The sequence below is a fragment of the Serinus canaria genome, chromosome 4 (assembly GCF_022539315.1).
Source record: "Serinus canaria isolate serCan28SL12 chromosome 4, serCan2020, whole genome shotgun sequence".
NCBI lineage: Eukaryota > Metazoa > Chordata > Aves > Passeriformes > Fringillidae > Serinus > Serinus canaria.
The window spans coordinates 49,783,935-49,806,965 of record NC_066317.1 but is presented as its reverse complement, the minus strand read 5'-3'; the positions used below and the strand labels follow the sequence as shown (position 1 = coordinate 49,806,965).

Sequence of the window (23,031 nt, the reverse complement as noted above, 5' to 3'; positions counted from 1 at the left end):
TTGTGCTGAAACATGCTAAAAGGGAAGAAACAATCCATGCTTTAACCATGCCATTATAAATAATTTGTATGTATGCAAATTATGTACTTCAGAAACAATATGTGCAAGTTCAATATAAGAATCTGAATTCTACATAAAGATGTACATTTAACACAAAGCAGCCTAAAGTTATTAGTAGAAAGTAGATTTCTTGACTTAAAGGTCATTTGCATTCCTGCTTTAGAAATATACTGAAGGACCTGAATTCTTCAGCTATTCCACAATTCAGAGCTCAGCTTTCTGAATCACAGAAAGTGTGATTCAGACCATATTCCATCCTTCAGACACATGCCTTCTTTTCTTGTCACTCAACATACTAGGAAAGCAAGAGTCTCACATCTGAGGCACACAAGACAAAACCAAGCATCAAAAGCAAGCTGGTAATACTGCACACAAAACCTTCCTTGCTGTCTTCCCAAATACCCTGACAGGTAGCCAAGCAAGAGAGACAAACCTGCTTTCTGTGTTATGTCCTCCTCTCCCCCACCACACACACAGAAGACAAGTAAAGGCAAAGTTCCAGCTGGAACAACTACAGTAACTCTCTTCCAGCAGGGCTTCTCTGCAGCTTGGAGCTCATTCAGAAATCAGCACCTTGTTAGCTACAGAGGCTGAAGCCACTGCAGCTGCCTGGGCTATGATCTTGACTTTTGCTGCTTCATGAAAAATCATGAGATGACATAAAGATGGTACGGCTAAATAAACACGTAAATAAAAGTCAAAGCCTGTAAGGAGCAAGTACAGTCTATATTCAAGGCTTTCACCTTTATTTTAATTCTAACAGCTATTCATAACATCATCTCTTCTTTATAGAGGCAATCATGTTCCTTAAGATGCACAACTTCTGACACATAGAAACTAATTCAATTTTAGAGCCCATTTCTTGCTACTCAATTCACATACTTTTCATCCCAAAGGGATACCAGTTTAATATGTGCAAATTCTAAAATTATGTGGAAATGCCTCAATTTGCCTCAATTTTAGTATTTGAGCCCTTCCATTGTTTTTTGTTTTTTTTTTTTTTTTCATTTAGCTGAAACAGCTATCCTTATAGTCACCATCTCAAATTCACACACCTTTTTAAACTCTTCCCTGCAATAAGCACCCAGAGCAACTCCTGTCCATACAAGGACATTTTTAAACATAGATATTACTATTACAGTTTTAAGTAGCCATCTGGACTCTTCTTTGGAAGTGCTTCACAAATGGAAACCTCCTTAGATTTAGCAAGACTGTTCTCTGCAGACCAGAAGGATCAGTGATTTTTAAGATACCACATGTAGCTGATTTTCTGAATTCATATCTTTATAATCTTCTTGCCAAAGCTTTACAAGATCTCCAAAGATCTTGTTATGCCTTCATAATCCAGAAAAACTGCTAAAAAAAGCGTTTGAACTCTTACAGGATGGACAGATTGTGACCATTTTTGCAATACCTTAAAATCTACAACTGCTGTCATGCAAAAATGACAAACTTTTTGACTGGCCTTTTAGGACAATAGTCACTAGATAAGAGAGAAAACTGTTATGACATCCCCATTGGCAAAATTCCCCTAATGAACCAAGAAATCCTCCAAATAATGGAGTGTCTGCTTTCCTCCAAAATTTGGAGGAAATAAACAAATATGATATTGGTGATAAACAAATATGATATTGACAAAAAAAGGATGAATGACCAAAACCAGTGCTTTTACTTACTGACTACTAACAGTAAGGTGTTAAGACTAACAGTCTTCACAGTAAATATCAAGACTTTTTATTTTATTTACTACCTCCTTCTTCAATAAATTGAAATTTAATTCTATGATGTAATATTTCATTAGTATAAATAATTAATAACTAACATAATTCATAATATTTCAATAACCACAAACAAAAATAAGTATTTCCTGATGGAGAAAGTTTTCAAAAGCTTTCTTTTTACTCACAAACCTAATTTCCAAGTAATCTGCATGGCTAAAAATAATGCATGGCTAAAAATAATTACAAAGGGAAATTAATTTTTTAAAAAGTTTTCAAGAGTTTTTAGAGCACCATACAAAGAGCACTAATTACTATAGACATTTTCAAATCTTAAAAAAAAATACATTTATGGCAATCTGAATATATTCCAAACATACCCCATTTTATCATAACTGGATCCCTATGGAATTTTCCAGCTGACGTCGATAAAATGAGCAGTTTAAATTTCTGATCCTATCAAACTGAATTACTCTTCTGAGATGGTGTATATTGAAAACACACACATATATATCTATATACCTTATTTCAGTTTAAATTTCTGATCCTATCAAACTGAATTACTCCTCTGAGATGGTGTACATTGAAAACACACACACACATCCACACACCTCATAAGAATAAATGAATGAATTACATGAAACATGCAGAGCTCTGGACTGTGCTAACCACTTTTTCCTGCTTGGGAGATTTCAGACACCTTCTGCTTAGAGAGCCATGAAGAAAAATGTTTCACTTTAACAGCTGACATTATGATCTTAAATTTAAAAGGAAAAAATAAGCCAAGGAGGGTACAGACCCTCACAAAAGCTTTTGGCCACACACCCTAAACTCTCAGCTATTTATTTCTCACCTTTGCAGTAAAGAAACATCAAATGCTGTAAAATTTCAGGTTTGTTAAAAATTTGAAATTCAGAACTTTTTGGACGACCTGAACCAAAAGATAATGGTTTTCCTTCTGAAATACATAAATAAATATTAAGTAGAAGATCCAAATTTTGAGAGCATGCACACATATTTGTTAACTTTGAAGAAAGTGTCAGACTTCATGAAGGTTCAGACCTTTTCTAGAAGCCAACATAAAGTAAAAAGTTACCATTAATGCCTAGAAACAGCAACCTAAGGAGACCATATTATGATTTGTGCATTCCTCCCACTTCTGTAGCACTTACTCTAAAACAGTGAAGGGACAGCAGCACCAACAGTTTTGCCACACATTCTTCTGTGCCTGGACCAAGAGAGGGCTGATGCCATGACAACAGCAACGCTGCACCACAGCTTTTTATAAGCTGAATCCTTCCTAACTCACTCAGTCATTTCAGCATTATGTCTCCTGCTTAGACATCCTCCTTACATTTGGTTCAGCCAAAAATAGAGTGGGTTTGGTTTGGGGCTTTGTTTGTTTGAGGGATTGGTTTCATTGTTTTTGTTCATAAAGAAAGTATTTTCTTCTGATGGCTATAGATTCACTCAAACTATTTTGTTTCTATGTGACAAAGATGAAAATAGCAGATAAATGCACAGAAACTGTTTTAAATTTTTGTAAAGCAAAATCACTTATGGACACACATACAGCTACTGCTTAGGAGCTATTAACTTTCATACTTGCCTAGGTTTTATGCCATGAAGATAGTGATGTCACATAAAAAATAAAAAAGTAAACATATAAAAGAGAGTTTCAAGAATTAATAAGTTTACAAATAAGCTACTTCTAAGTGCTTCTCACTTCTTACTTAAGTGGTTACAGTATTAAATACTTACAGAGATTACTGAGTTCCTAGTAAGTCCATTGTAAATAACCTTTAATATGAGCCCATGTAAAAGCCACTGCCACTTGATTTTAGTGATTATTTTTTTTCATTTTTGATTTTACAATAATCAAAGCTACGATGGGCAACTATGACAGCTAAAGAAGGATCTAGCTCTAAAATATCTGCACTATACACTCATGTTTCAGGACTGTGTGTAGAATTAATATACCCTTCCAAACAAACACAATGCCTTTGTCATAATGAATGTAATCTAATTTTTTAATGAATATTGCCTCCCATCACAAATTTTGAGCTAAAAGCACCTTACGTAAAAATAAAGTAAATTCAAGCTTTCAATGAAATTATTTTCTTCATAATGAGGAGCAAAGGCTAATATCTAACAGAAAAGGACAAACTACTGTAAAAATGTGGAGCAACCATTTTCTAAAAAATGTACTTCAACAGATTAGAAGTTAGAAAGAAACCAAAATCCTTAAAAAAGAGCCCTCCACATACATCTTTCAAATAAACTTTACACTCTGCGTTACTATCTAGACAGATAGTTAATAGAAAGAACAGTAAAATTAAATCTCTAACAAATTATCTCCATTTACACATTTATCTTCTGCTTGTTCCATTAAGCTTCCCGTTGTCACCCACTGAAAAATACAGGAAGGTCTTTTAGGACCCACAACAAGCTACAGATACATGGTTCCTTTGCAGCATACTGATTCCACCTGTCTACTACATTTATTTCACTTCTCGAGCCTCTCACTCATGCACAAATCCTTACAAGCAAGAAATAAACTCACTCACCTGAATTTAATGAGAAACTGAAAAAACAAAACTTGTCAACAGCAATGTTAACTCGTGCCTCAGAGTGCATTCTTGGGTAGGGGCAACAGGCCTAAGCTACAACTTCTTTCTTTCCCAGATGTTGTGCTAGAACAGCCTTCAAAAACGCACAGTGATAAAAAAATAATAACTTCTGAAGCACATATTGCTATGTTCAGATTAGTCAGGATGCCTTTTACAAATAGTGGTTAGTGTAGAGCAGCACCTGTGGAGGCAATTTGTTCATGGAAAGTGACCAAAGCAAACAGGGAAGCTCTGATGTACAGGCTGATCATACAGCACCATCCTGACCTAGAGAGCATCAAACTGAACCCACTTCATGCCACAGGAAAGCACGGGGATAAAAACACTGTTCTGGCTCATAACAGAAACTATGCAGATGCACCTCAGCACACACAAGTTGCATCAAAATTGCAATGACTCGATCAAGGTAACACATAAAAGAGAATGTCACAAACAGTAAAAATAGAACCAGAATTACAAAATCACTCCAATTTAGGATATTCAGAAACCCAGCAGCAGTATTTTGTACCATTTGTGGGTGAGGAGGGTTGTAACATGCTACAATGATTTTTAAGAACAGGAAATCTACCAAGAAACCCTTCTATATTAGTAGGAATGGGCAGCTGCAATCTGGAAACACACTGAACTTACAAGAAGGTATATTTTCTCAGCATGAACATGTCATTTAAGAAACTAGGATGAAGAATTCAGGAATGAAACAAAATACTGCACTAAAGGGAAAAACTGGCAATTGACATGAATGGCAAAGCTCCAACTGACATTCAAAGAGATGGAAATTCACCCCAGGTATCTGTGTACAGATCCTCCAAGAAATAGCTTTCCTTATACAGCCCCATAAATACTGAAAATGCAATGCATCTTTAACTTTTCTATTTAAAAAGACAAGCAGAGCTACAACAAAATCTGCACATGCCTCTTCAGGTTCATTTTAAAATAGATCTACATGCAGTGTAAGAGAATGAAATTTAGGTGTGAGGATAAAAGACCTGCACAAATAGAAGACTTGGAGAGCACCACAGAATCACAAAGAATTGTGATAACATCCCCTGGTTTTGTATCTACAATGCACTCTACTAACCTTTTTCTTCTCCCTGTAAAACTCCCCTACATCTCCACTTGTACATATTAAGAAATATGTTTCTGATATTCCATACCACATCAGTGAGAGACAGATGAAGAAACAGTTTGTTTCTTCTGAAACACAGAAGTTACATCTACACAGTTTGTCATGCTACTATTTCTACATTAGCATTTATTGCTGATTGTACATATTTAACATAAGCAAGAACCTAAGCGTCATTGTTGTCAACATCAACACATTGTTCAATTAAGCAAGTTGTTAAGATCATCCCCCTTTCAGCTGCAGCACACATGAAAAACCAACTGATGCACTTATTCAGGCTGAAATAAACTCTTTCTAGCTAAGTCCCATAAAGAGGTTCCTGCCTTCTGCTGGTGTGGCTGGTTTGTTTCGTACAAAATAAGATGAAAGGTCGTAGAATCATCCTTGCTACTCTTTGTGAAAAAAAAAAAAAAAAACAAAAGAAGTTCAAGGTGAAACAAACCAAGCTGGCAGTCAGACTCCATGTCACACACGGGCATCAGTGATGACCAGTCACAGCACCGTCTCCTCTTCTCTTACAGCCACTCAGGACTAATGAATTTTGCCTTGATCAGTTTCTCAACTTTTGTTATGACCCCCATCTCCCATCTCATCAGTTTTCTTGCAGCCCACTAAACTGGCAGCTGCTCAGCTCCTTCAGGGGAAAGAAGCGACAGCCAATTATAATAATGGGCTGCAATTACTCCTGTGTTGCAGGAACTGAGCTGCTGTTGCTGACTGCTGTCATTTTATCTGCCTTTGAACTTCTTTATGACCCCATGGCAAGGAATAACAGCCCTTGGCTGGAAAAAGCATCATCCACACAACATCCTGCAGAGCTTCTCAAATAAGTGCCAGACAGGCTGATTGTGAACTAGGAAGCAGGACACAAAGCCATATTTATTATACCAATGCAGCCACTCTGCTTCAAATCTTTTTTAAACCTCACTCTCTCATCTCTAACACAGGTCTGCATACTGGTATTAAACCACAGACAAGGATAAATGTGGGCAAGTGCAGTGGATACAGATTCCTCTCTGTTTGCAGAGCATAGAAACCTCTACAGTTTGGAAACATTGGCTGGTATAAGACAAACAATTTTGCAATAACTGAAACAGATACATATCCACAGACAGCAGCAGGAGGGTTTTTAAACTCTTATTTAATAACCTAACTCACCTTAAACAAGATTTGGACATAAAAATCCATGTATTGTAATAATTAATAGTGCATACCAGAATCCCCAAAAGGATAAGCAAAGTCAACAATGAAAGAGTTTATCTCCATGTAGTAAAACACACTCCTCAGCCATTGTATTATTTGGGTTAGCTTTTTTTTTTCCAAAGTAATTTTATTGAGAATGCCATGGAGGTAAAATTAAAAGGTCTACCAAGAGGAAAAAAAGAATCAAGAAAAACAGAACAAACCAAAAAAAAGTTGTCTGAAATACTCAAAACATACTAATGTGCATCACTAGGCATGACTCACAACACAACCAAGATTATTTCTACATTTCTTTCCTGAATCATAGCTTTCCATATATTTTCCTGAATATATTTTTCTTTCAACCATTGTCCAGGCCTGTTCAAATGGTTTGCTGGATGCCCACAGCCAAGTGTTTTGACAACCTCCCATCCTAAGTGAAGGTAACAAAACTTGATTTTTTTCTGCTCTTCAGTGCATGTAAGATTTCTCACCTGTATCTTTAAAAGCGTTAGATATCAATCAATCATTCTGATGGATCTCTGAGGGGTCCTGACCCACATGCTGAGATGGAAGTAACTTTTGAGTGAAGTTTTCTGGAAATATCTGAGATACTGATTTTTAATGAATCTAAAAAAATCTAAATGTGCCATCCCTAAAAAGATGTTCCTTTGTATGCAAAATATCTAAGAGAGAGAATTTAATTTAATAACCACGACATTGAAGTGTTTCATGTGGTAAGAATTCAGTCTGAGTTGATTAAGTTCAAATCTGTTGGCCTAGCAATTTATTAACTAGGGACAGAAATTATTGCTGAGAAAGCACACTGGGGTATTCCCCACATTCACACTAAGCTGTAAATCATAAATTCTCTTCCTTTGCTAGAAGGATGGCTCATTTATTTAGAATAAAATTTGTAGATATAAGATAGTGGAGTATCAAAAATAATGTTTATTACCTAAACAATACCATACTGAACCAAGCAACATAAACCAGCACAGACAAAGAAAACTAAAATATTTACGGCCCAAAAAAATTTAAAATGTCACTTGAGCTACAATGATATTAAGGATCTTAGTATTTTTAGGATCATCTCTATAATTCTTATTTTAAACCATTCACTTTGCATAACTAACAAAAACTCCAATGGCCTAATTATTTTAGTAGTCCAATAGCAACTCTAACTTACCCTCTCTGCACTGCCATCAAATCCAGTGTTCCTATTTCAAGCCAAGCAGTGCAGAAAATAACAGTTTTGGAGCAAGTGTCAATTGCTGAATTAAGCATTTGTACAAAAAGGGGTGGAAGCTGAAAAAGTATGAAGGGGAAAAAAGGGAGGGGGTACTACAAATTCTGGGTATTTTCAAAAAGTTATAATGGTCCTGATGATCTCCAACAGAGATTGAAGTAAAACCACCCAAACTCAAAAATCACCACTGAATAACTACAGAAATCCATGAATACCAAAACTGCTTTCTTTATAAACACTATGCATTTCTTGCATGATCAGCTATTGCAAGCTAAATGCATTATGATCAATCACTTGTTTTTAAGTGCTTGGAGTTCTAAACATCACAGTGTCAGCTACAAGGCTTATTAATGAATTGCAGACATGTTCTTTGGTCTCCTGCTGGTGCACACTAATCCATTTTATTTAGTTTTGCAACCAAGGAGAAAACTTCAATCATCATAAAGAGACTGCCAATGCTCATCTGATGATACTTGTAATATATTAGGCAAATCCTAGTAATATTGCAATTCAGCAATATTGCTTTTCCCCTTCAGTCTGGACAAAAGAATAACCCCACCTTGCACAGAAGGATATCCATACAACTTAATTCTTTATCACTTAGGCAATGTACCAAAAAAGAAAAACATCCTTCTGTGACATTACTTGTCTGAGCTCTGCCACAGGAAGTCTGAATTCAGAAACCACATCTACTTGAGTTGTAATGGATTTTAAACCTGGCAAATTGTTAACAGAATGTTACAATGTAAACAAATTTTTGTTTACATACTAAACAAAAATTTGCAATAGCCTATTACGGTACTTTTAAACTAATTATGACATGGAATTCACATACGCTATCAAGGAAGTCTGGTGACCACAGATGAGGAGAAAGAAGACTGAGACTTGAGACAGCCAGCTTGCCTTTATCAAGGGAAAGCCTTGCCTAAGTAACCTAGTGGCCTTCCATGATGGAATGACTACATTGGTGGACAAGAGAAATGTCACAGTTGTCATTTTTCTGAGTTTCTGTAAAGCCTTTGACACAGTCCCTCACAACATCTCTTCTCTAAATTGCAGATGTGATGAGCATACTGTTCAGCTGATAAGGAACCAGTTAGAAAGTCACATTGAGGGGGTACTGGTCAATGGCTCAGACACCCACCAGACATCAGTGACAAGTGGTGCCCCTCAGGGGTCTGCACTGGGACCAGTGTTACTTAATATCTTCATTAATGACACAGATGCAGGGATCAAATACACCCTCAGCAAATTTGAGGATGACATCAAGTTGAGTGGTGCAGTCGAAACTCCCAAGAGACAGGATGGTCTCCAGAGGGGTCTGGACAAACTTGAGAAGTGGGCACATGGGAATCTTATGAGGTTTAATGAGATCAAGTGTAGGGTGCTACATCTGGGTCAGGACAACCCTCAGTATCAGCCCAGTCTGGGGGACGAACAGATCCAGAGCAGCCCTGTTGAGAAGGATTTGGGGGTGCTGGTGGGTGAGAGGCTGGACATGACCCAGCCATGGGCACTCACAGCCCAGAGAGCCAAAGGTGTCCTGGGCTGCATCCAGAGCCCCATGGGCAGCAGGGGAGGGAGGGGATTCAGCCCCTCTGCTCTGCTCTGGTGAGAGCCCACCTGCAGTGCTGCAGCCAGCTCTGGGGGCCAGAAAGCTTGTTGGAGCATTGTTGAAAACTGACAACTTTACTGCAAACCAGATTAATCAGGAAGCTTTTTGTCATTGTGGAAGCATTAGGCTTTTTACCATATTTCATGACTGCTTTAGGTGTACTTACATCTCAACAAGATCTTAGCATAAAAACAAACGAGCAGGAAAACATCCTCAAAGCTTAGCTACACATAGAACTTAACACTAACTCTTATTTTTTTTTTTCTGGATTGAAGTCCTGTTTATGCCCTTCTTTGTGGTCTTTAATATTTTCCACAACCTAGAACAACATCACACAAAACTATATTTGAATGTAAAATGCAGATCTTCCTTATAAAGGTGGTCATTGACACATTTTTCTTCTCTGATTGAGCCACTTTAGCAGCATATTATTTTAAATCTATTTTTTAATCTTTTTTGAAGTAGGGTTGCAATTAGTTTAAAACTGAAGTAGTAATTGTCATAAACAACAAACCTTTTCCCCACTCAACACGATTTATTGTAATCATTAATTTTGTATTATAACAAGCAAGAACAAAAGATTTAAAGCTTTCTTACACCATTCAAGTTATTTCCTGTTCAGTTGTTTTTATGTCATGCACAGCAATTGATCGTTGCTATGTTTATAATTGTGGAAAATCTGAAAGAATTCTTTGGAAGGAACTGCTAGAAAATTAGGGATGTGACCTTAATCTATCATCCCAACTAAAGCTTGATGCAAACAACTATATTTAAAAGAGGCTGGATCATTCAATTCCACTAAAAGTCACCGATGTATCAGTGTATTTTGCCTTAAAACACTACTTCATATTACTCTTTCCCCCTCCAATGTACTTAGTATAGTTTTGGGTTGTTCGTTTTTGCTTTTTAATATTTGCTACAGATTTGTGTTGTTATGAAGGAAGAGCAAAGCTAGAATGAATCAAAAAACAAAGAGCAATGTTCTTTTGTTTTTCTGTTACCTCCACCTATTTAAGGTATCCCAGGACAAGCTCAGTTGTATGCTTGTAAACATGCTTGATCATGGCCTGCACTAGCAATCAAGTACATCACAGTTTCTTTAGAGTTTCCCAGTTATTACAATAAAATCTCTAAAAGCACACATCTTCTTGGGGCAAGGAAGATGAGGATGTGGGATGAGAATGGGGAACAGAAGAAACACAATTACAAGGATTGCGCTTCTTCTTGTTGCCTCATTCTCAATAATTCCTCCTTCCACTGCCACACCCCATAAACACCAGGCACTTCTCTCTCCTTCTCTACCAGCCATGTAAACGGTCATGTTCCTCCTCCTGCTTCCTTTTGTCTCCTTTACTCCCCTATCTTTTTCCCTAGCATCTTTTTCAGAACTCAGTTGCTTTTCTCAGGGTTCCTCATTGGGTCTCAAAACTTGTAAGTATTTTCCTTGCTGCTCAACTTGCATTCAACTCCTCTCCCCAATTTTTTCTTGTATTGCTGTTTCCATCACCTTGTACTCATTATATTTACAAATATAATCATGATGATACACCAAAGAATCCACATACATTAAAAAGAATTTCTCATGATGCTTTAGCATGACAACCAATCATTATTACTCATCTTCAGGAGTTCATTTAAGTGTTCTTTTTTGGTAATCTTTCATTGTTAAACATTTACGACTGTTCTTAAGAGATACTTTTTTTTTAAAAAGGATTTCTCTCACATTCATCATGTTCTTGATTATTAACCAGGACACCATTTTCTCCAGGTAAAACCAGAACATTTCCTAATAAACAATCCCATTTGCAGAGTATCATTAGAAATTCCTATTGTTGTATACCAAAAGACTTCCAAGTCTGCCCCTGAAGCCCAACCACAGTGTCTCTGGCATTGTATGTAAGTATTTCAATATGTATTTCATGGTATCACAAAATGGTTTGGGTGAGAGAGGACCTTTAAAGATTATCTAATGCAATCCCCCTGAAACATGTATCCAACAGGGGCATCTTTCACTAGATCAGGTTGCTCAAAAATGCTCCCCTTTAAGCCTGTATTTCTTAAAGAGATAAGGACATATCCCTGCTCTTATGCAGACACAGATTCATGCACACATCCCTTCTGCTTCCTTCCACTGACATTCACATCACTTCCTCTCTTTCAAGATGCCAATCTCAAGCATCAGCTTTGGCTTGTCCTTTCAGCTATCTTTGTATAAGTTCTCTACATTATCCCTCCCTTTGCCATTTTCTGCCTATCTAATATCCTTTGGTATTGTCCAGTTTTACTTTAAATGCACCATTAGCATTACAGAAGAAATTAAAATTACTAGGCACCCTTACTGGTTCATTCAACATGAATAAACATTTCCATCTGCCACAGAGTAAATCATTTAAATCTTTCACAAAACAAAACACCCTCTGAAATCAATAGGAACATTAAGTCAAAAAGAAACAAGTGGTTTTTAATAAGTAATGTATATTATTGCTTGTACATAACAGAGAGAATACCATTGTAGCTTGAACGTGGAGTCAGGCATGGAGAAAACATGTCACAAATTATTATGGCACACAGCCATATCAGTCCCCCATCTTTATATTTGGCAAAGTTTCCTCAGATATTCCAGCTAAAAGCAGTAACAAGATTACCCTGATTTCTCCTTTCAAAGCCAAATTCTAGCACAAACACTATGACACCTAGGCTCTCCCTGATGTTAGATACCAGTAAATCTTAAATGTAGCCTTACAAAGGGGATATATTCAAGCAGACCAGACAAGCATTTGTCAGACCCTTCTGATGGTAACCAAGGCTGGCACTGCCACTGCAGACTGACATTTCAAGCCAGTGTTTGAACTGCCATGAACGATCAGATTACGTTTTTTTATTTAAGCACGAATGAAACAGAAATGGAATTTCAGCAAGCTGCAGGTTGAACAAATTGATCCAGTACGATTTACTTTTCACTTCTGCTCAAGAGAGGAAGTTTAAGAAATTTACACTACATGAGTCAAAGAAATTGATGGTTTCGTACTAGCACTATATCACTGCCACAAGTTCAAGCTAAACCAATCACTTTTTAACTAGAAACAGGCCTGAGACATGATGTTCTGATCTCAATCTGAACTTCACAAAGTTCATGGCAGTAAAGTTACAATTTGGCATTTGGCTTAGGATCCTCTCCACTTTTAATACTGATGATTTTTTTTTTAAAGTAACAGCAGACTCTCCTCTATCAAGTTTATTAGAAATCAATGAATAAGCTCAATCCAATCTCATTTCAACATTGTAAGAAGTCTAAATAGGTGTCTTTTAGCACTGCAGTTATAATAAACCCCTCTAAGGCTCTCCAGGAGCCTAGTATGGATGTGAATTCCAATATGAGCAGGATTTGAGGACATCCCTGGACAGATTTGCCTAATAATTACTGGCTCAACAGCAAACTTTAGGCAGGGAAGGATTTTTAGATCAACAGCGCCTTCTAATGGATCAGTGTTGTATTGTGATGGTTTTCTTCAGTACTGCAGTAAAAATCATTCTGTTTGCCTACTTGAAATTAAAACACAAGAGGTAGCCAAAGAATTGCAGACTTTGAAAGCCTAAAGACAGAAGGTATTTCTTCTGATTCACAAACATCCAGAAATTGCATGAAGAAAGGACACTGTTCAAATGCAGAATCTGCAAAGAAATATTTCAGGACCATTTGAATTTTCTGGGGGTTAGGTAAGTAGGCTTTGGGAAGAAGATGGTTTTGCACCATTGTTTACAATATTCATACACACAGGAGGAGTTAACTGGCTGGCAGCACTTCTAACCATTCTGTTTCAGGCCTTGATTTTGGTTTGCCTTCTGCTGCACTGCAGTCAGTGATCTTTGCAGAGCATCCATGTAGTAGAAGGGAATAAATATCTAGCAACAGGGCTGTATAAGGATGTGCTTTCATGATCAGATAAAGCAATGCTGAAATGCATGATGTTGAAAGGGCAGAGCAGATAAAACCTGCCACACAACAGCACAAGCAATAGAACCAACACACATGTGCACACACAAAAAAAATTTAAAAATCTGTAAAAACAGAAAGTGATAGGGGAGGGGAGCAGTCTTAAGGTATCTGAATCATACAAACTGCACTCTGAAAATGCAGAAAAGAGCAATCAAGAACCCTTCAACAGTAAATGGCTCTGTTTTGTATCAATATACAGTCAGAAAAACTGACCCAGCACAGTGGGCAGAGCTGGGAGTGCCCCATGTCAACAGAGGAAGTTCAAAGCACTACTGGAGGCAAGAAAGATGCTCCCAACAGTTCTATTCAAGAAGAGTAAAAACAAAGGGAAAAAGCAAAATTTGATGCCTGGTACTGCAACACTCAAGAGAGACATAACTAATTTCAAATGACCTATCACTCTAGAGGAGAAATTCCTCCACAAGTCTGGATATCTTTACTCCTCAATCAAAAAAGCTCAGAACATTCACAAGAACCACTCAAAAATATTCAGGGGCATAAGACTGAAAAAGCCTAAGTCCTGAAAGGAAAAGTGGCTCGTTAACAATGAACATCCACAAAAAGATTTTCATGGATGAGAATGCTTTCCATGGACCCTTTCTGATAAAAAACCTGGAAGTGCCATAACAGAAGAGTAATATTGAGCACACTCATGGTGTGTGTCTCACAAGCAACAACTATGAAGTCAGTCAATTTCATTCTAACTGCAAGAGCACCTCAGTGCAATACAGGGTCTCAGAAAGGAGGGGTCGTGTTTGCATCTTGGTTTTGCACCTCCTTAGATACGAGCTGTGAACTTAAATAGGTCACCTATTCATTACAATAATCAGGCCTAGAGATTTCAGTATATATAAAGAGCACTGTGTTCAGCTATGAAGACAAATTTCTCTCCCTGATGATCATTCAGCAAATGATCATGCTGCAGGTTTAAATTCAAATGACACACAGCAAATACACTTTTGGTATCGTATTACATATCTAAATAATTTATGGAGGTTTTTATAGTTACAGAACAGCAGAAATCCATAAACTATATCATGTTTGTGGTGGGTTGACCCTGGATGGAAGATGCCCACCAAAGTTACCCTGTCACTCCCCCTCTCCCTCAACTGGACAGGGTAAAGAAAATATAACAGAAGTACTGAGGAAGGAGGTAAGGACAGGGTGAGATCACTCACCAGTGACTGTCACGGGCAAAGCAGACTCAACTTGGGCAAACCAGTTTAATCTTCATTTTATATTACTCATCCAACCAGAGTAGGACAATGAGAAATAAAATTAAATCGTAAAATACGGTTCCCTTACCCCTCCCTTCTTAATGGGCTTAACTTTGCTCCTGATTTTTGCTACCTCCACCCCACTCAGCACCTTAGGGGGATGGGGAATGGGGGATTGTAGTCAGCTCATTACACTCTGTCTCTGCTGGTCCTCCCTCCTCAGGTTTGCCATGCAAACCCAATTACAACATTCTTGATTTGTTGGCTGTTGACTGGCCTCAAAGAATGTACCTAACAATTAAAACTTCCCTGAAGTACAGTAAGTAGAAAGAAAAACAGGTCCTTCTCAGTCTCTAATTTCCTGCCACAGCCTGGGAAAGAATGCTAAGATTTTATATCAAATATTACGTGGACCCTCAAGCACACCTAAATAATTTCACACAGAGGATAACAGGAGAGGAAGTGAGATCAACTCCAAGAGAGACATTTGAGACAGGGATCTGCCTGCAGACAACTTTGAAAGAACAAGGCAAGAATGTAAAAACACCTCCCACAATGCTACCCCTGGTTCCAGCTACTTGAGGGTAATCAATTGCCTCTCAAAGAAATAGCACCTGCCATTTAATGTCAATAGATTTTTCTTCCACTAGTTCACACAATTATTCATTGAACCCAACTATCCCCATTTATTCCCTGCCTGTGGCACCCTAGAGAATTCCACTTTATATTATCATAGAGTCATGCCCACAACAAAACTAAAAACCCTAGATTTTGGAAGTTGAAAAGACAGGCCTACCTCACATTTTTTAATACTAGATTTGTTTAAAATATTACAGTGCACAACTGAATCTGCCCAGTCTCTACTCTTGGAAACAAAAAGAACATAATTTCTGAACACTTCCCTGAAGTATCAGTTAAATACCACTATGTATTTCTATACAGCACACTTTTCAGGGCAGTGTATTATAAAACACTGAAACCACTGCACAAAATAAGCCCTCTGATTAAGTTGAGTGCTTATGGCCCACATTTTAAGAGTGAATTAATCCCAGCCCTGACACTAACATGTTTTGACACTCAGAGCTTTTCACTTCACCTCACTATATATTCACTTTTTTTCTATTGTACAACAGACATAATGATTCTTTGCCTGCTTTGTGAAGCCTTCTGAGAATTTCAGCAATAAAGCACTACATATAAAGAGATATGCATTTATATTGAAATGCACCTGTTCACAAAGAGCCATCAATTTCCAACTCACTAGTTAAGCCATTTTTATAAGCTTTCATTCACAAAAAAAGCACATGAAAAATTTACCTGCTCATTTTTGCAGATCCATACAGTACTCCCCTGAAGTAGAATAAAGATTTTGGTTTTGTATCCTTTCAGCTCAAGATATCCACTTTTCTCAGGGGTGACAGAAGTTCGAGACTGAGAGTTATTATCAGACAGCAATTTCAAGGCATTGAGGATCGTATTAACCCAGTCATTTCTTTCTTCTAAACAAGAAAAAAAGTCAGTAAAAGACAGTTAGTAAGCAGCAGCTTCATTCTTCCCTGCACATTGGTTTTCCCAACATTGTTGCTGTGTTGGTAGATGGTACAGCAATGCCAAATAAGAGAGAACATCCACACTGATGAGGAGATGTAAATAAAAATAATGAGAATCTGTATCAGTGGTGGTTTTAGAAGGACAGACTCTAATTAACTCCCAACAATCAAAACACCAATCCAAACAAACTGATGACTGAGATTCTTAAAATCATGACTGCTAGTTCTGAGACACTTTATTCCAGACAGCTTAAAGACTGAGGTGGCAGACAGGTGGCATGCTCACCTTCTGGAAGCCAGATCAATGGGAAAGAATTACAGCAGTTATGTAAGCAGAAACCAGAGAGCCTAAATATGATCTGTCACTGAGGAGGCAAATCATCACCAGTGCTATTCCATGCTTGACCATGCTTTTAAGAAAAAAATACTTGGTAATTTACAATCTGTGCCATTAAGGTGTGGTGTTTAAGCTTGACATTGTCAAGGGTACTGAGTAATTAAGAAAATGTGTGTTTGAGCATCTTTACATGCATTATTAATGTAACATCTTACAAATACATGAACACAAGTAGGGGAAGTAATAAAGTTTCTCTCAGTCTCATTCACTATGTTCAGACATTTGACTGGACTAAGATCAATATACTTTAATGCTGAGTAGTCCAAATGAATTAGGTTTGCCTTATGCAATTGGAATATCATGAATATTTCAACTGTTGTCTCTGAAAGAGCCAGATCACAAAATACATTGGGGGCAGGGGGGAGGTAGAGGGGGGAAGGGAGTGATTGCAACTTCTATTTACAGTATGTATGAAGCTGGCAAAATTAGCTGGGAAGACTGCAGGGAGCACCACTGAAATAATAATGTGCTTACTTCATAAATGGTATATGTGCAACATACAGCAACAAATACACAAATTTAGGTATTGTAAAATACTTTGTAGAAAAGAAAGATAGCAGCCTGACAGATTAGCACAGGGAAGGTGATTCAAGTGTTCTGTAAAAAATTTTGCTTTAAAATACATATATGCTGTCTATATGGAGTATTTCAAAAGTACTTTAGTATAGCTGAGGACATCAAATTGCTCTAGAGGTGTCTTTTTTCAATGGTATTTCACTCTGGTGAAACAAAATCTCACTGCATCTGAGCAAATTATGCTCTAATTCACTACTATCCCTTGTTTGGTTATTTATTTTGCCCCCAAAAGCCCCTAAACTTTCCAAACCATTACATATAGTGCTTTTTCCTCTAGATATTTAAATCCATCCAAAAGTAATGCATTTCTGATATCTCAAAATACATGTAAAAGTCTCCGTTTCGATATCTTTGAAAGAAGTTAAGTACCCTTTGAATAGTGCCAGAACAATTCCTAAACACAAATCCACAGAAGTAATAGCATCAAGTAACAGTTTTGTTTCTTGCACATAGAAATCAAGCAGGGTTATTTACATACTTAACTGGGAATGCATCATCCAGTTCTGGGCCACATTCCTTATACAATAGGCATTTCTAACCTAAAGTGAACAGCTTTACAGACTGCTTACTATGTCCAAAGATGGTTATATACTGTATGAAAATGGAATTTCATGTATAACAAGTGGTTGCTCTGAATATATTTTACAAGTCAGCCTAAGTTTTTAACATTTTTATAGTATCCAAGGCAAAGGTCTACAAAAAAATTGCAGCCCCCCAAAATGTATTGCACCAAGATGGTTATATTATAATTTATGAAAAAAATGAAAATAAAAATAGAAAAGAAATGCAATAATAAAGAAATACATATTTTTAAACTCAGCTAAGAGCATAAAACTGATGAAATTATTTGAGCCAAACCTGATAAGAAGGATTTTTTCATTGATGCTGCACTCCTGTTACAGCCTGCAGCAAATGTTTACTACCAACTATAACCCATAAAAATGGGATTTGATAATGGAAATGCTGAGAGACCCCAGAGCTATAATGGCTCTGGCATGTACTGCTGTAAATACATATTGCACAGCTCCCTTTTTTTCCTAGGCATTCATCTTTATTTGATTGTTTCCATAAATAAATCATACCTGCACTGATATTGATTCCACATATTACAGCTGTAGGTTGACAAAGCATTCAATTAGAAGGCATACTAACTTCCTTGCTACAATTTACATTTTTAATCTCTATCAATACCTGGCTGAAAATATTCTATAGGACAGAAAACTTTGGATTTCCTTTGATCACAGCATCATATCCCAGGCATCATTCATTGTCTCTTTGTCAATTTTTTATCAAGTGGTGACTCAGATATACCTGAGAGCACACAGGCTGTAAGAGCTACTAGTGAGACTTGAGAAACGTTCAGACAAATTAATCTTTGGGAAGGACAGGGGAAGGAGGCAGAAGAGTCAGGAAAATAGTCTTCTCATTTTGATCTCTGAAAAAGCCATTGCCTAGCAATTTCCACTGTTCTTACAAAGTTTAGAGTTATCTCCAGTTTCACTTTATGAGCTTAAACCAACTGGATTCCAGAAATATTTCTCATAATAGAACAAGCTATATTTCACAAACAGAACTTATCAACAGCGATTACATGGCTTTTTGGCAATTTCTAGAAACACACATCTTCTACTTACCTTCCTTATCCACTCGGAAAACAAAAGTCCTATGGGATGTGACAACTTCAAACTTATTCTCCCCGTGAGCTCTTACTGTTGCTATTGCAGAGAGCAGTATTATTCCTTTTGAGAACACTTCCTGTAATAAAAAGGCAGTCAAAATATTTAATTCTCATAGAATTTTAAATTCCTCTGATGTAACACTACTTCTCATGATGTTTAGGGAGTTCACCACACTTAATATAACTGATTAAGTGAACCCCTTCACTACCCACATATCACCAACTTAATTGTTCTGGATCTGTGCACATCTACTACCTTCTAAAATAGAATAAAATCCCATGATGAGATAGATTGTGTGTATCTAAGATTCAGCTTCATGAATTATCTCATGGCATTAATACTGCAAAACATCACACTTTAATTTACAATTTTATGCCAAAGTGAATTACATTTACTATCTCAAAGAAAAATAATTTGAAAATATATAATTATTATACTCCTATGATAGAATCTGACATGGGAAAAATACTATACTTTCTCCAAGCAGAGAATTCCAAACAGTTTTGCTGTTCTCCCTCGAACCTTGCCCCTTCAATGGGCAGCCAATAAGAAAAGTAAATTCAGTGATTTTATCCCTAAGTTTGAACACAAACAAGGCCATCACACTGGAAAAATACACTGTCCTGTCAGTGCTAACAAGAATGCTCTAGCTTGGACCAGGTATGTGCTTTTCTGCTATATGTGTGTGCTGGTTTTGGCCAGTATGCAGCTAATTCCCTTCATTGTAGCTAGTCTGGGACTACGATTTATGATAGAAATAGGGCTCACAACACAGGGATGTTTCAGCTTTTGCTTTGCAGTGCTGAGACAGAATCAAAGCCTTTTCTGCTCCTCGTCCCACCCCACCCCTGAGGAGGCTGGAGGTGCACAAGAAGATGGGAGGTGATACAGCCTGGACAGCTGACCCCAGCAGACCTGAGGGATATCCATTCCACATGGCAGCATGTTCAGTAAAGCTGGGGGATGTTCACAGTGATGGAGTTTGTCTTCTCAAGTAACCATTAAGCAGAATAGAGTCCTGCTCTCCTGGGGATGGCCAAACACCTGCCTGCCCATGAGAAGTGGTAGATGAACTGCTTGGTTTGCTTGTGCACAGCTTTTGCTTTACCTCCTAAAGTGTCTCTAGCTCAACCCACAAGTCCTCATGTTTATTCTTCTGATTATCTCCCCATCATAGCTGTGAGAAGAGTGAGTGGATGTGGGGTGTGGTTGCTGGCTGAGGTTAAACCACAATAATTTGGGGTCAGCACAAATTTTTCCAATATTTTTAGATTTCCAACTAGATATTAGGACAACTGAATGGAACACAAATGCAAGATAGGAAAAAGGAACTGCTACAAGTACTTCCTTCAAGTAGCTCACCTTTTAAACTAATTAACCTAAGGGTTTGAGGTGGGGGTTAACAGGAAGGAAAGCTGAAGCAGACGTGCATTTCAGAAAGGCATCTGCATTATTTCTGGATTCCAGAGTTATTGCTGCTCTTGTCTTCACTACACTTTCATCAATTATTTTTCTGACCAAGACAACTCAGATATACTGATAAAATTTATGATTCAGATGCAGTAATAGTCCGAGTCAGCTCCCCACAAAGAAATTGTTCTGTAATAACTTCCCTCCTAAAGTATAAATTATTATAACAGACTTCATACAAGCACTCAAGGAACATTGTGATTGTGAAGCAGAAAGGATACACTGGATCATTTTTTGTTTACTGAGTTTAATACAGTAATGTTGTTTCACTTGGAGGTACTAATACATGCCAGCAGAGGTACTTCAGCTGATAAATAAACAGAAATATTGAAACATAGCAGAAGCAAGCATGTTACTATAGTTACACACAAGGAATAGTCAGAATGACCATAGACAGAATTGCATAGCTGTTTTCATTATGGCTATATTTGTTAAAAGTGATTTTAACATATTTTTAATGAGGTTGGATATTAAGTTAACTACTGATCCTTCCATGGTAAAACATAAAAAAATTTACATCTCCTGTTTGTGTAGGTGTTCAGTTATAAATATGTCATGGTGTTTGCAGGCATCTACTGGCTGCGTTCGGTACTACTGCGAGAGAATAACAGACTGCTGGAAGTTACAACTATTTTATTTCATTTGCTCAAAAAAAAAGTCAATTTCCTTTTAAGCTGAGCATAGTTTTGCTTTGCTATTTAAACAATCATCCATCATCCTTTTTACAGCTTTGTTCTCCAAGGCATACATATTTTCAAATACAGTTTAAACCGTAATAATTTATCAATCTATCTTTCTTGTGCAGCAGCTTTTCTTTCATGTGCAAAAAAAATGCCTGTTAAAAAGCTCTTGTAGATCAAGATACAATAACTCTCTTTGAAATACTCCAGACTAGAAATTAGGTGAATTATTTAAGAATATAGAAAACAAACCAAAACAAACACAGCCAAGATTTTCACAACTATTTATTCTGTTACTGAGTGGTGTAAACTAGTTTTAGAGCTGCTAAGAATTCTCTGACAAAAAACTTTCCTGCAGGGAAAAGCAAAATATTTGGGTTTTTTATATCAGCTGTTTGGCAGAAACTTTAATTTCAAATAAAGCCCCACATCACTCGTTGACAGTTGTGATTCAGAGATGAGCTAACAGATCCTGGAAAGTACCATTTTGGACTACTTTGGTTTTACTTCTACAACAGATTAAGCATGACCTACTTCAAGAATGACAGTGATTTATCTGTTTTGCAGTGAATTTCGCTCTTTGTAATGTTCACTTGTACCGTGACACAACAAAATACTGAAGTTCTCCACCTGAAGAGTGAAATATTTTTCATAAATCACTAATATATTTGTCAGGGATGCTAAACTGTTTTAAATAAAAACTTTCAGCATAACCAGAAGTTTTTGCTTTACTATAAAGTGCATGGTAAAACACCAGATTTCTGCCAAAAGTAGGAAGAAATCTGAAGCAAAACTTGTGCGCATAGGGTAGTTGAAAAAACGACTGAAATTCTACCTTCCCCTCCTCAGTTAACCATACTCTGTTGAGACAAAGCCACATGGGATGTTGCTGTGATTGCATGAGCTTTCTCAAGACCAGGAACACAGAAGAAATGAGAGCAACATAGATTCAACCCAAAACTTTCCCTGAGTCTAAAGTTTGTTAGAAGTTGAATCATTTTTTCACATACGCAGATACAAAGTAAAGAAGAGATCTTTATCAAGTTGAAGCTGATACATAACTAAAACAATGTCAGAAAAATATGTATAAAATTGGTGTTTAAGTAATTCAAAGAAGTATTGATATGGGCATTTTCAGGAATAATATTCTCTGTGTCTTCCCCCTATAGTCTCTGGTTATTTCACTCTTCATTAGCCAAGTAGTACACTTCCTCTTCTTGAGAACCTCACTCCTCTCTAGCTCCTAATTTGAATGACAAATAGAGCCATTTAATACTGTTAGTGTTTCTGGGTAAAATAAACAGTTCCATTCCACTGAGTCTAACCTTCTCTGCTCATAATAAGAAGAAAAATATTAAGTATGGATTGGTTTCCTTCTGAGAACTACTTTTAATTGATACATGAAACTGAAAGTATAATTTCTTTATAGCATTCTTGTCTGTGTAGGAACTTCCTAAGACAAACACAGACTAGAATAGACAGAACTTGCCATTAAGTTCTAAAATTAAAACAACAACTTCTCCATTTAAATATATAAATGGTCAGCTATGTAGTAGGAAGGGGGACATGCAAGGCCTTGCAAGGAGCTCAAGCTGCACACAGGTCTTGATGGGTCTGCAAATACTTGTTTATAATGTCACGGTAACAACACACAAGCAACAGCAGGAAATGCTGATATCCATCTTGCATGAAATACAAACACCTTAGGTGTGGAGATACTGATGCAGCAGAGACCACTGCACCAAAAACTCATTTTCTTGAGTGACACCACTGCTCATTTCAGCACAATCCCATTGGGCACTAAGAAATACTGGTACTCTACTATGTTTTCCTCCTACCTGCAAACTATTTTGAGTTGCACCAAACCTCAGTTCCCAGAATTTTGCTT

The 23,031-nt window shown here is 37.1% G+C and overlaps 1 protein-coding gene across 1 annotated transcript in view; it reads right to left on the bottom strand.

The window, feature by feature from the left end:
- The window catches only part of ARAP2 (ArfGAP with RhoGAP domain, ankyrin repeat and PH domain 2), a 115,613-nt gene that overhangs the window by 68,264 nt on the left and 24,318 nt on the right, over window positions 1-23,031 (bottom strand). The window contains exons 8-9 of the mRNA XM_009101440.4: window positions 18,949-19,069; window positions 16,109-16,290 (exon numbers count right to left, since the gene is read on the bottom strand). Coding sequence (XP_009099688.1) covers window positions 16,109-16,290; window positions 18,949-19,069 — 303 coding nt within the window. The remainder of the gene's footprint in view (window positions 1-16,108; window positions 16,291-18,948; window positions 19,070-23,031) is intronic.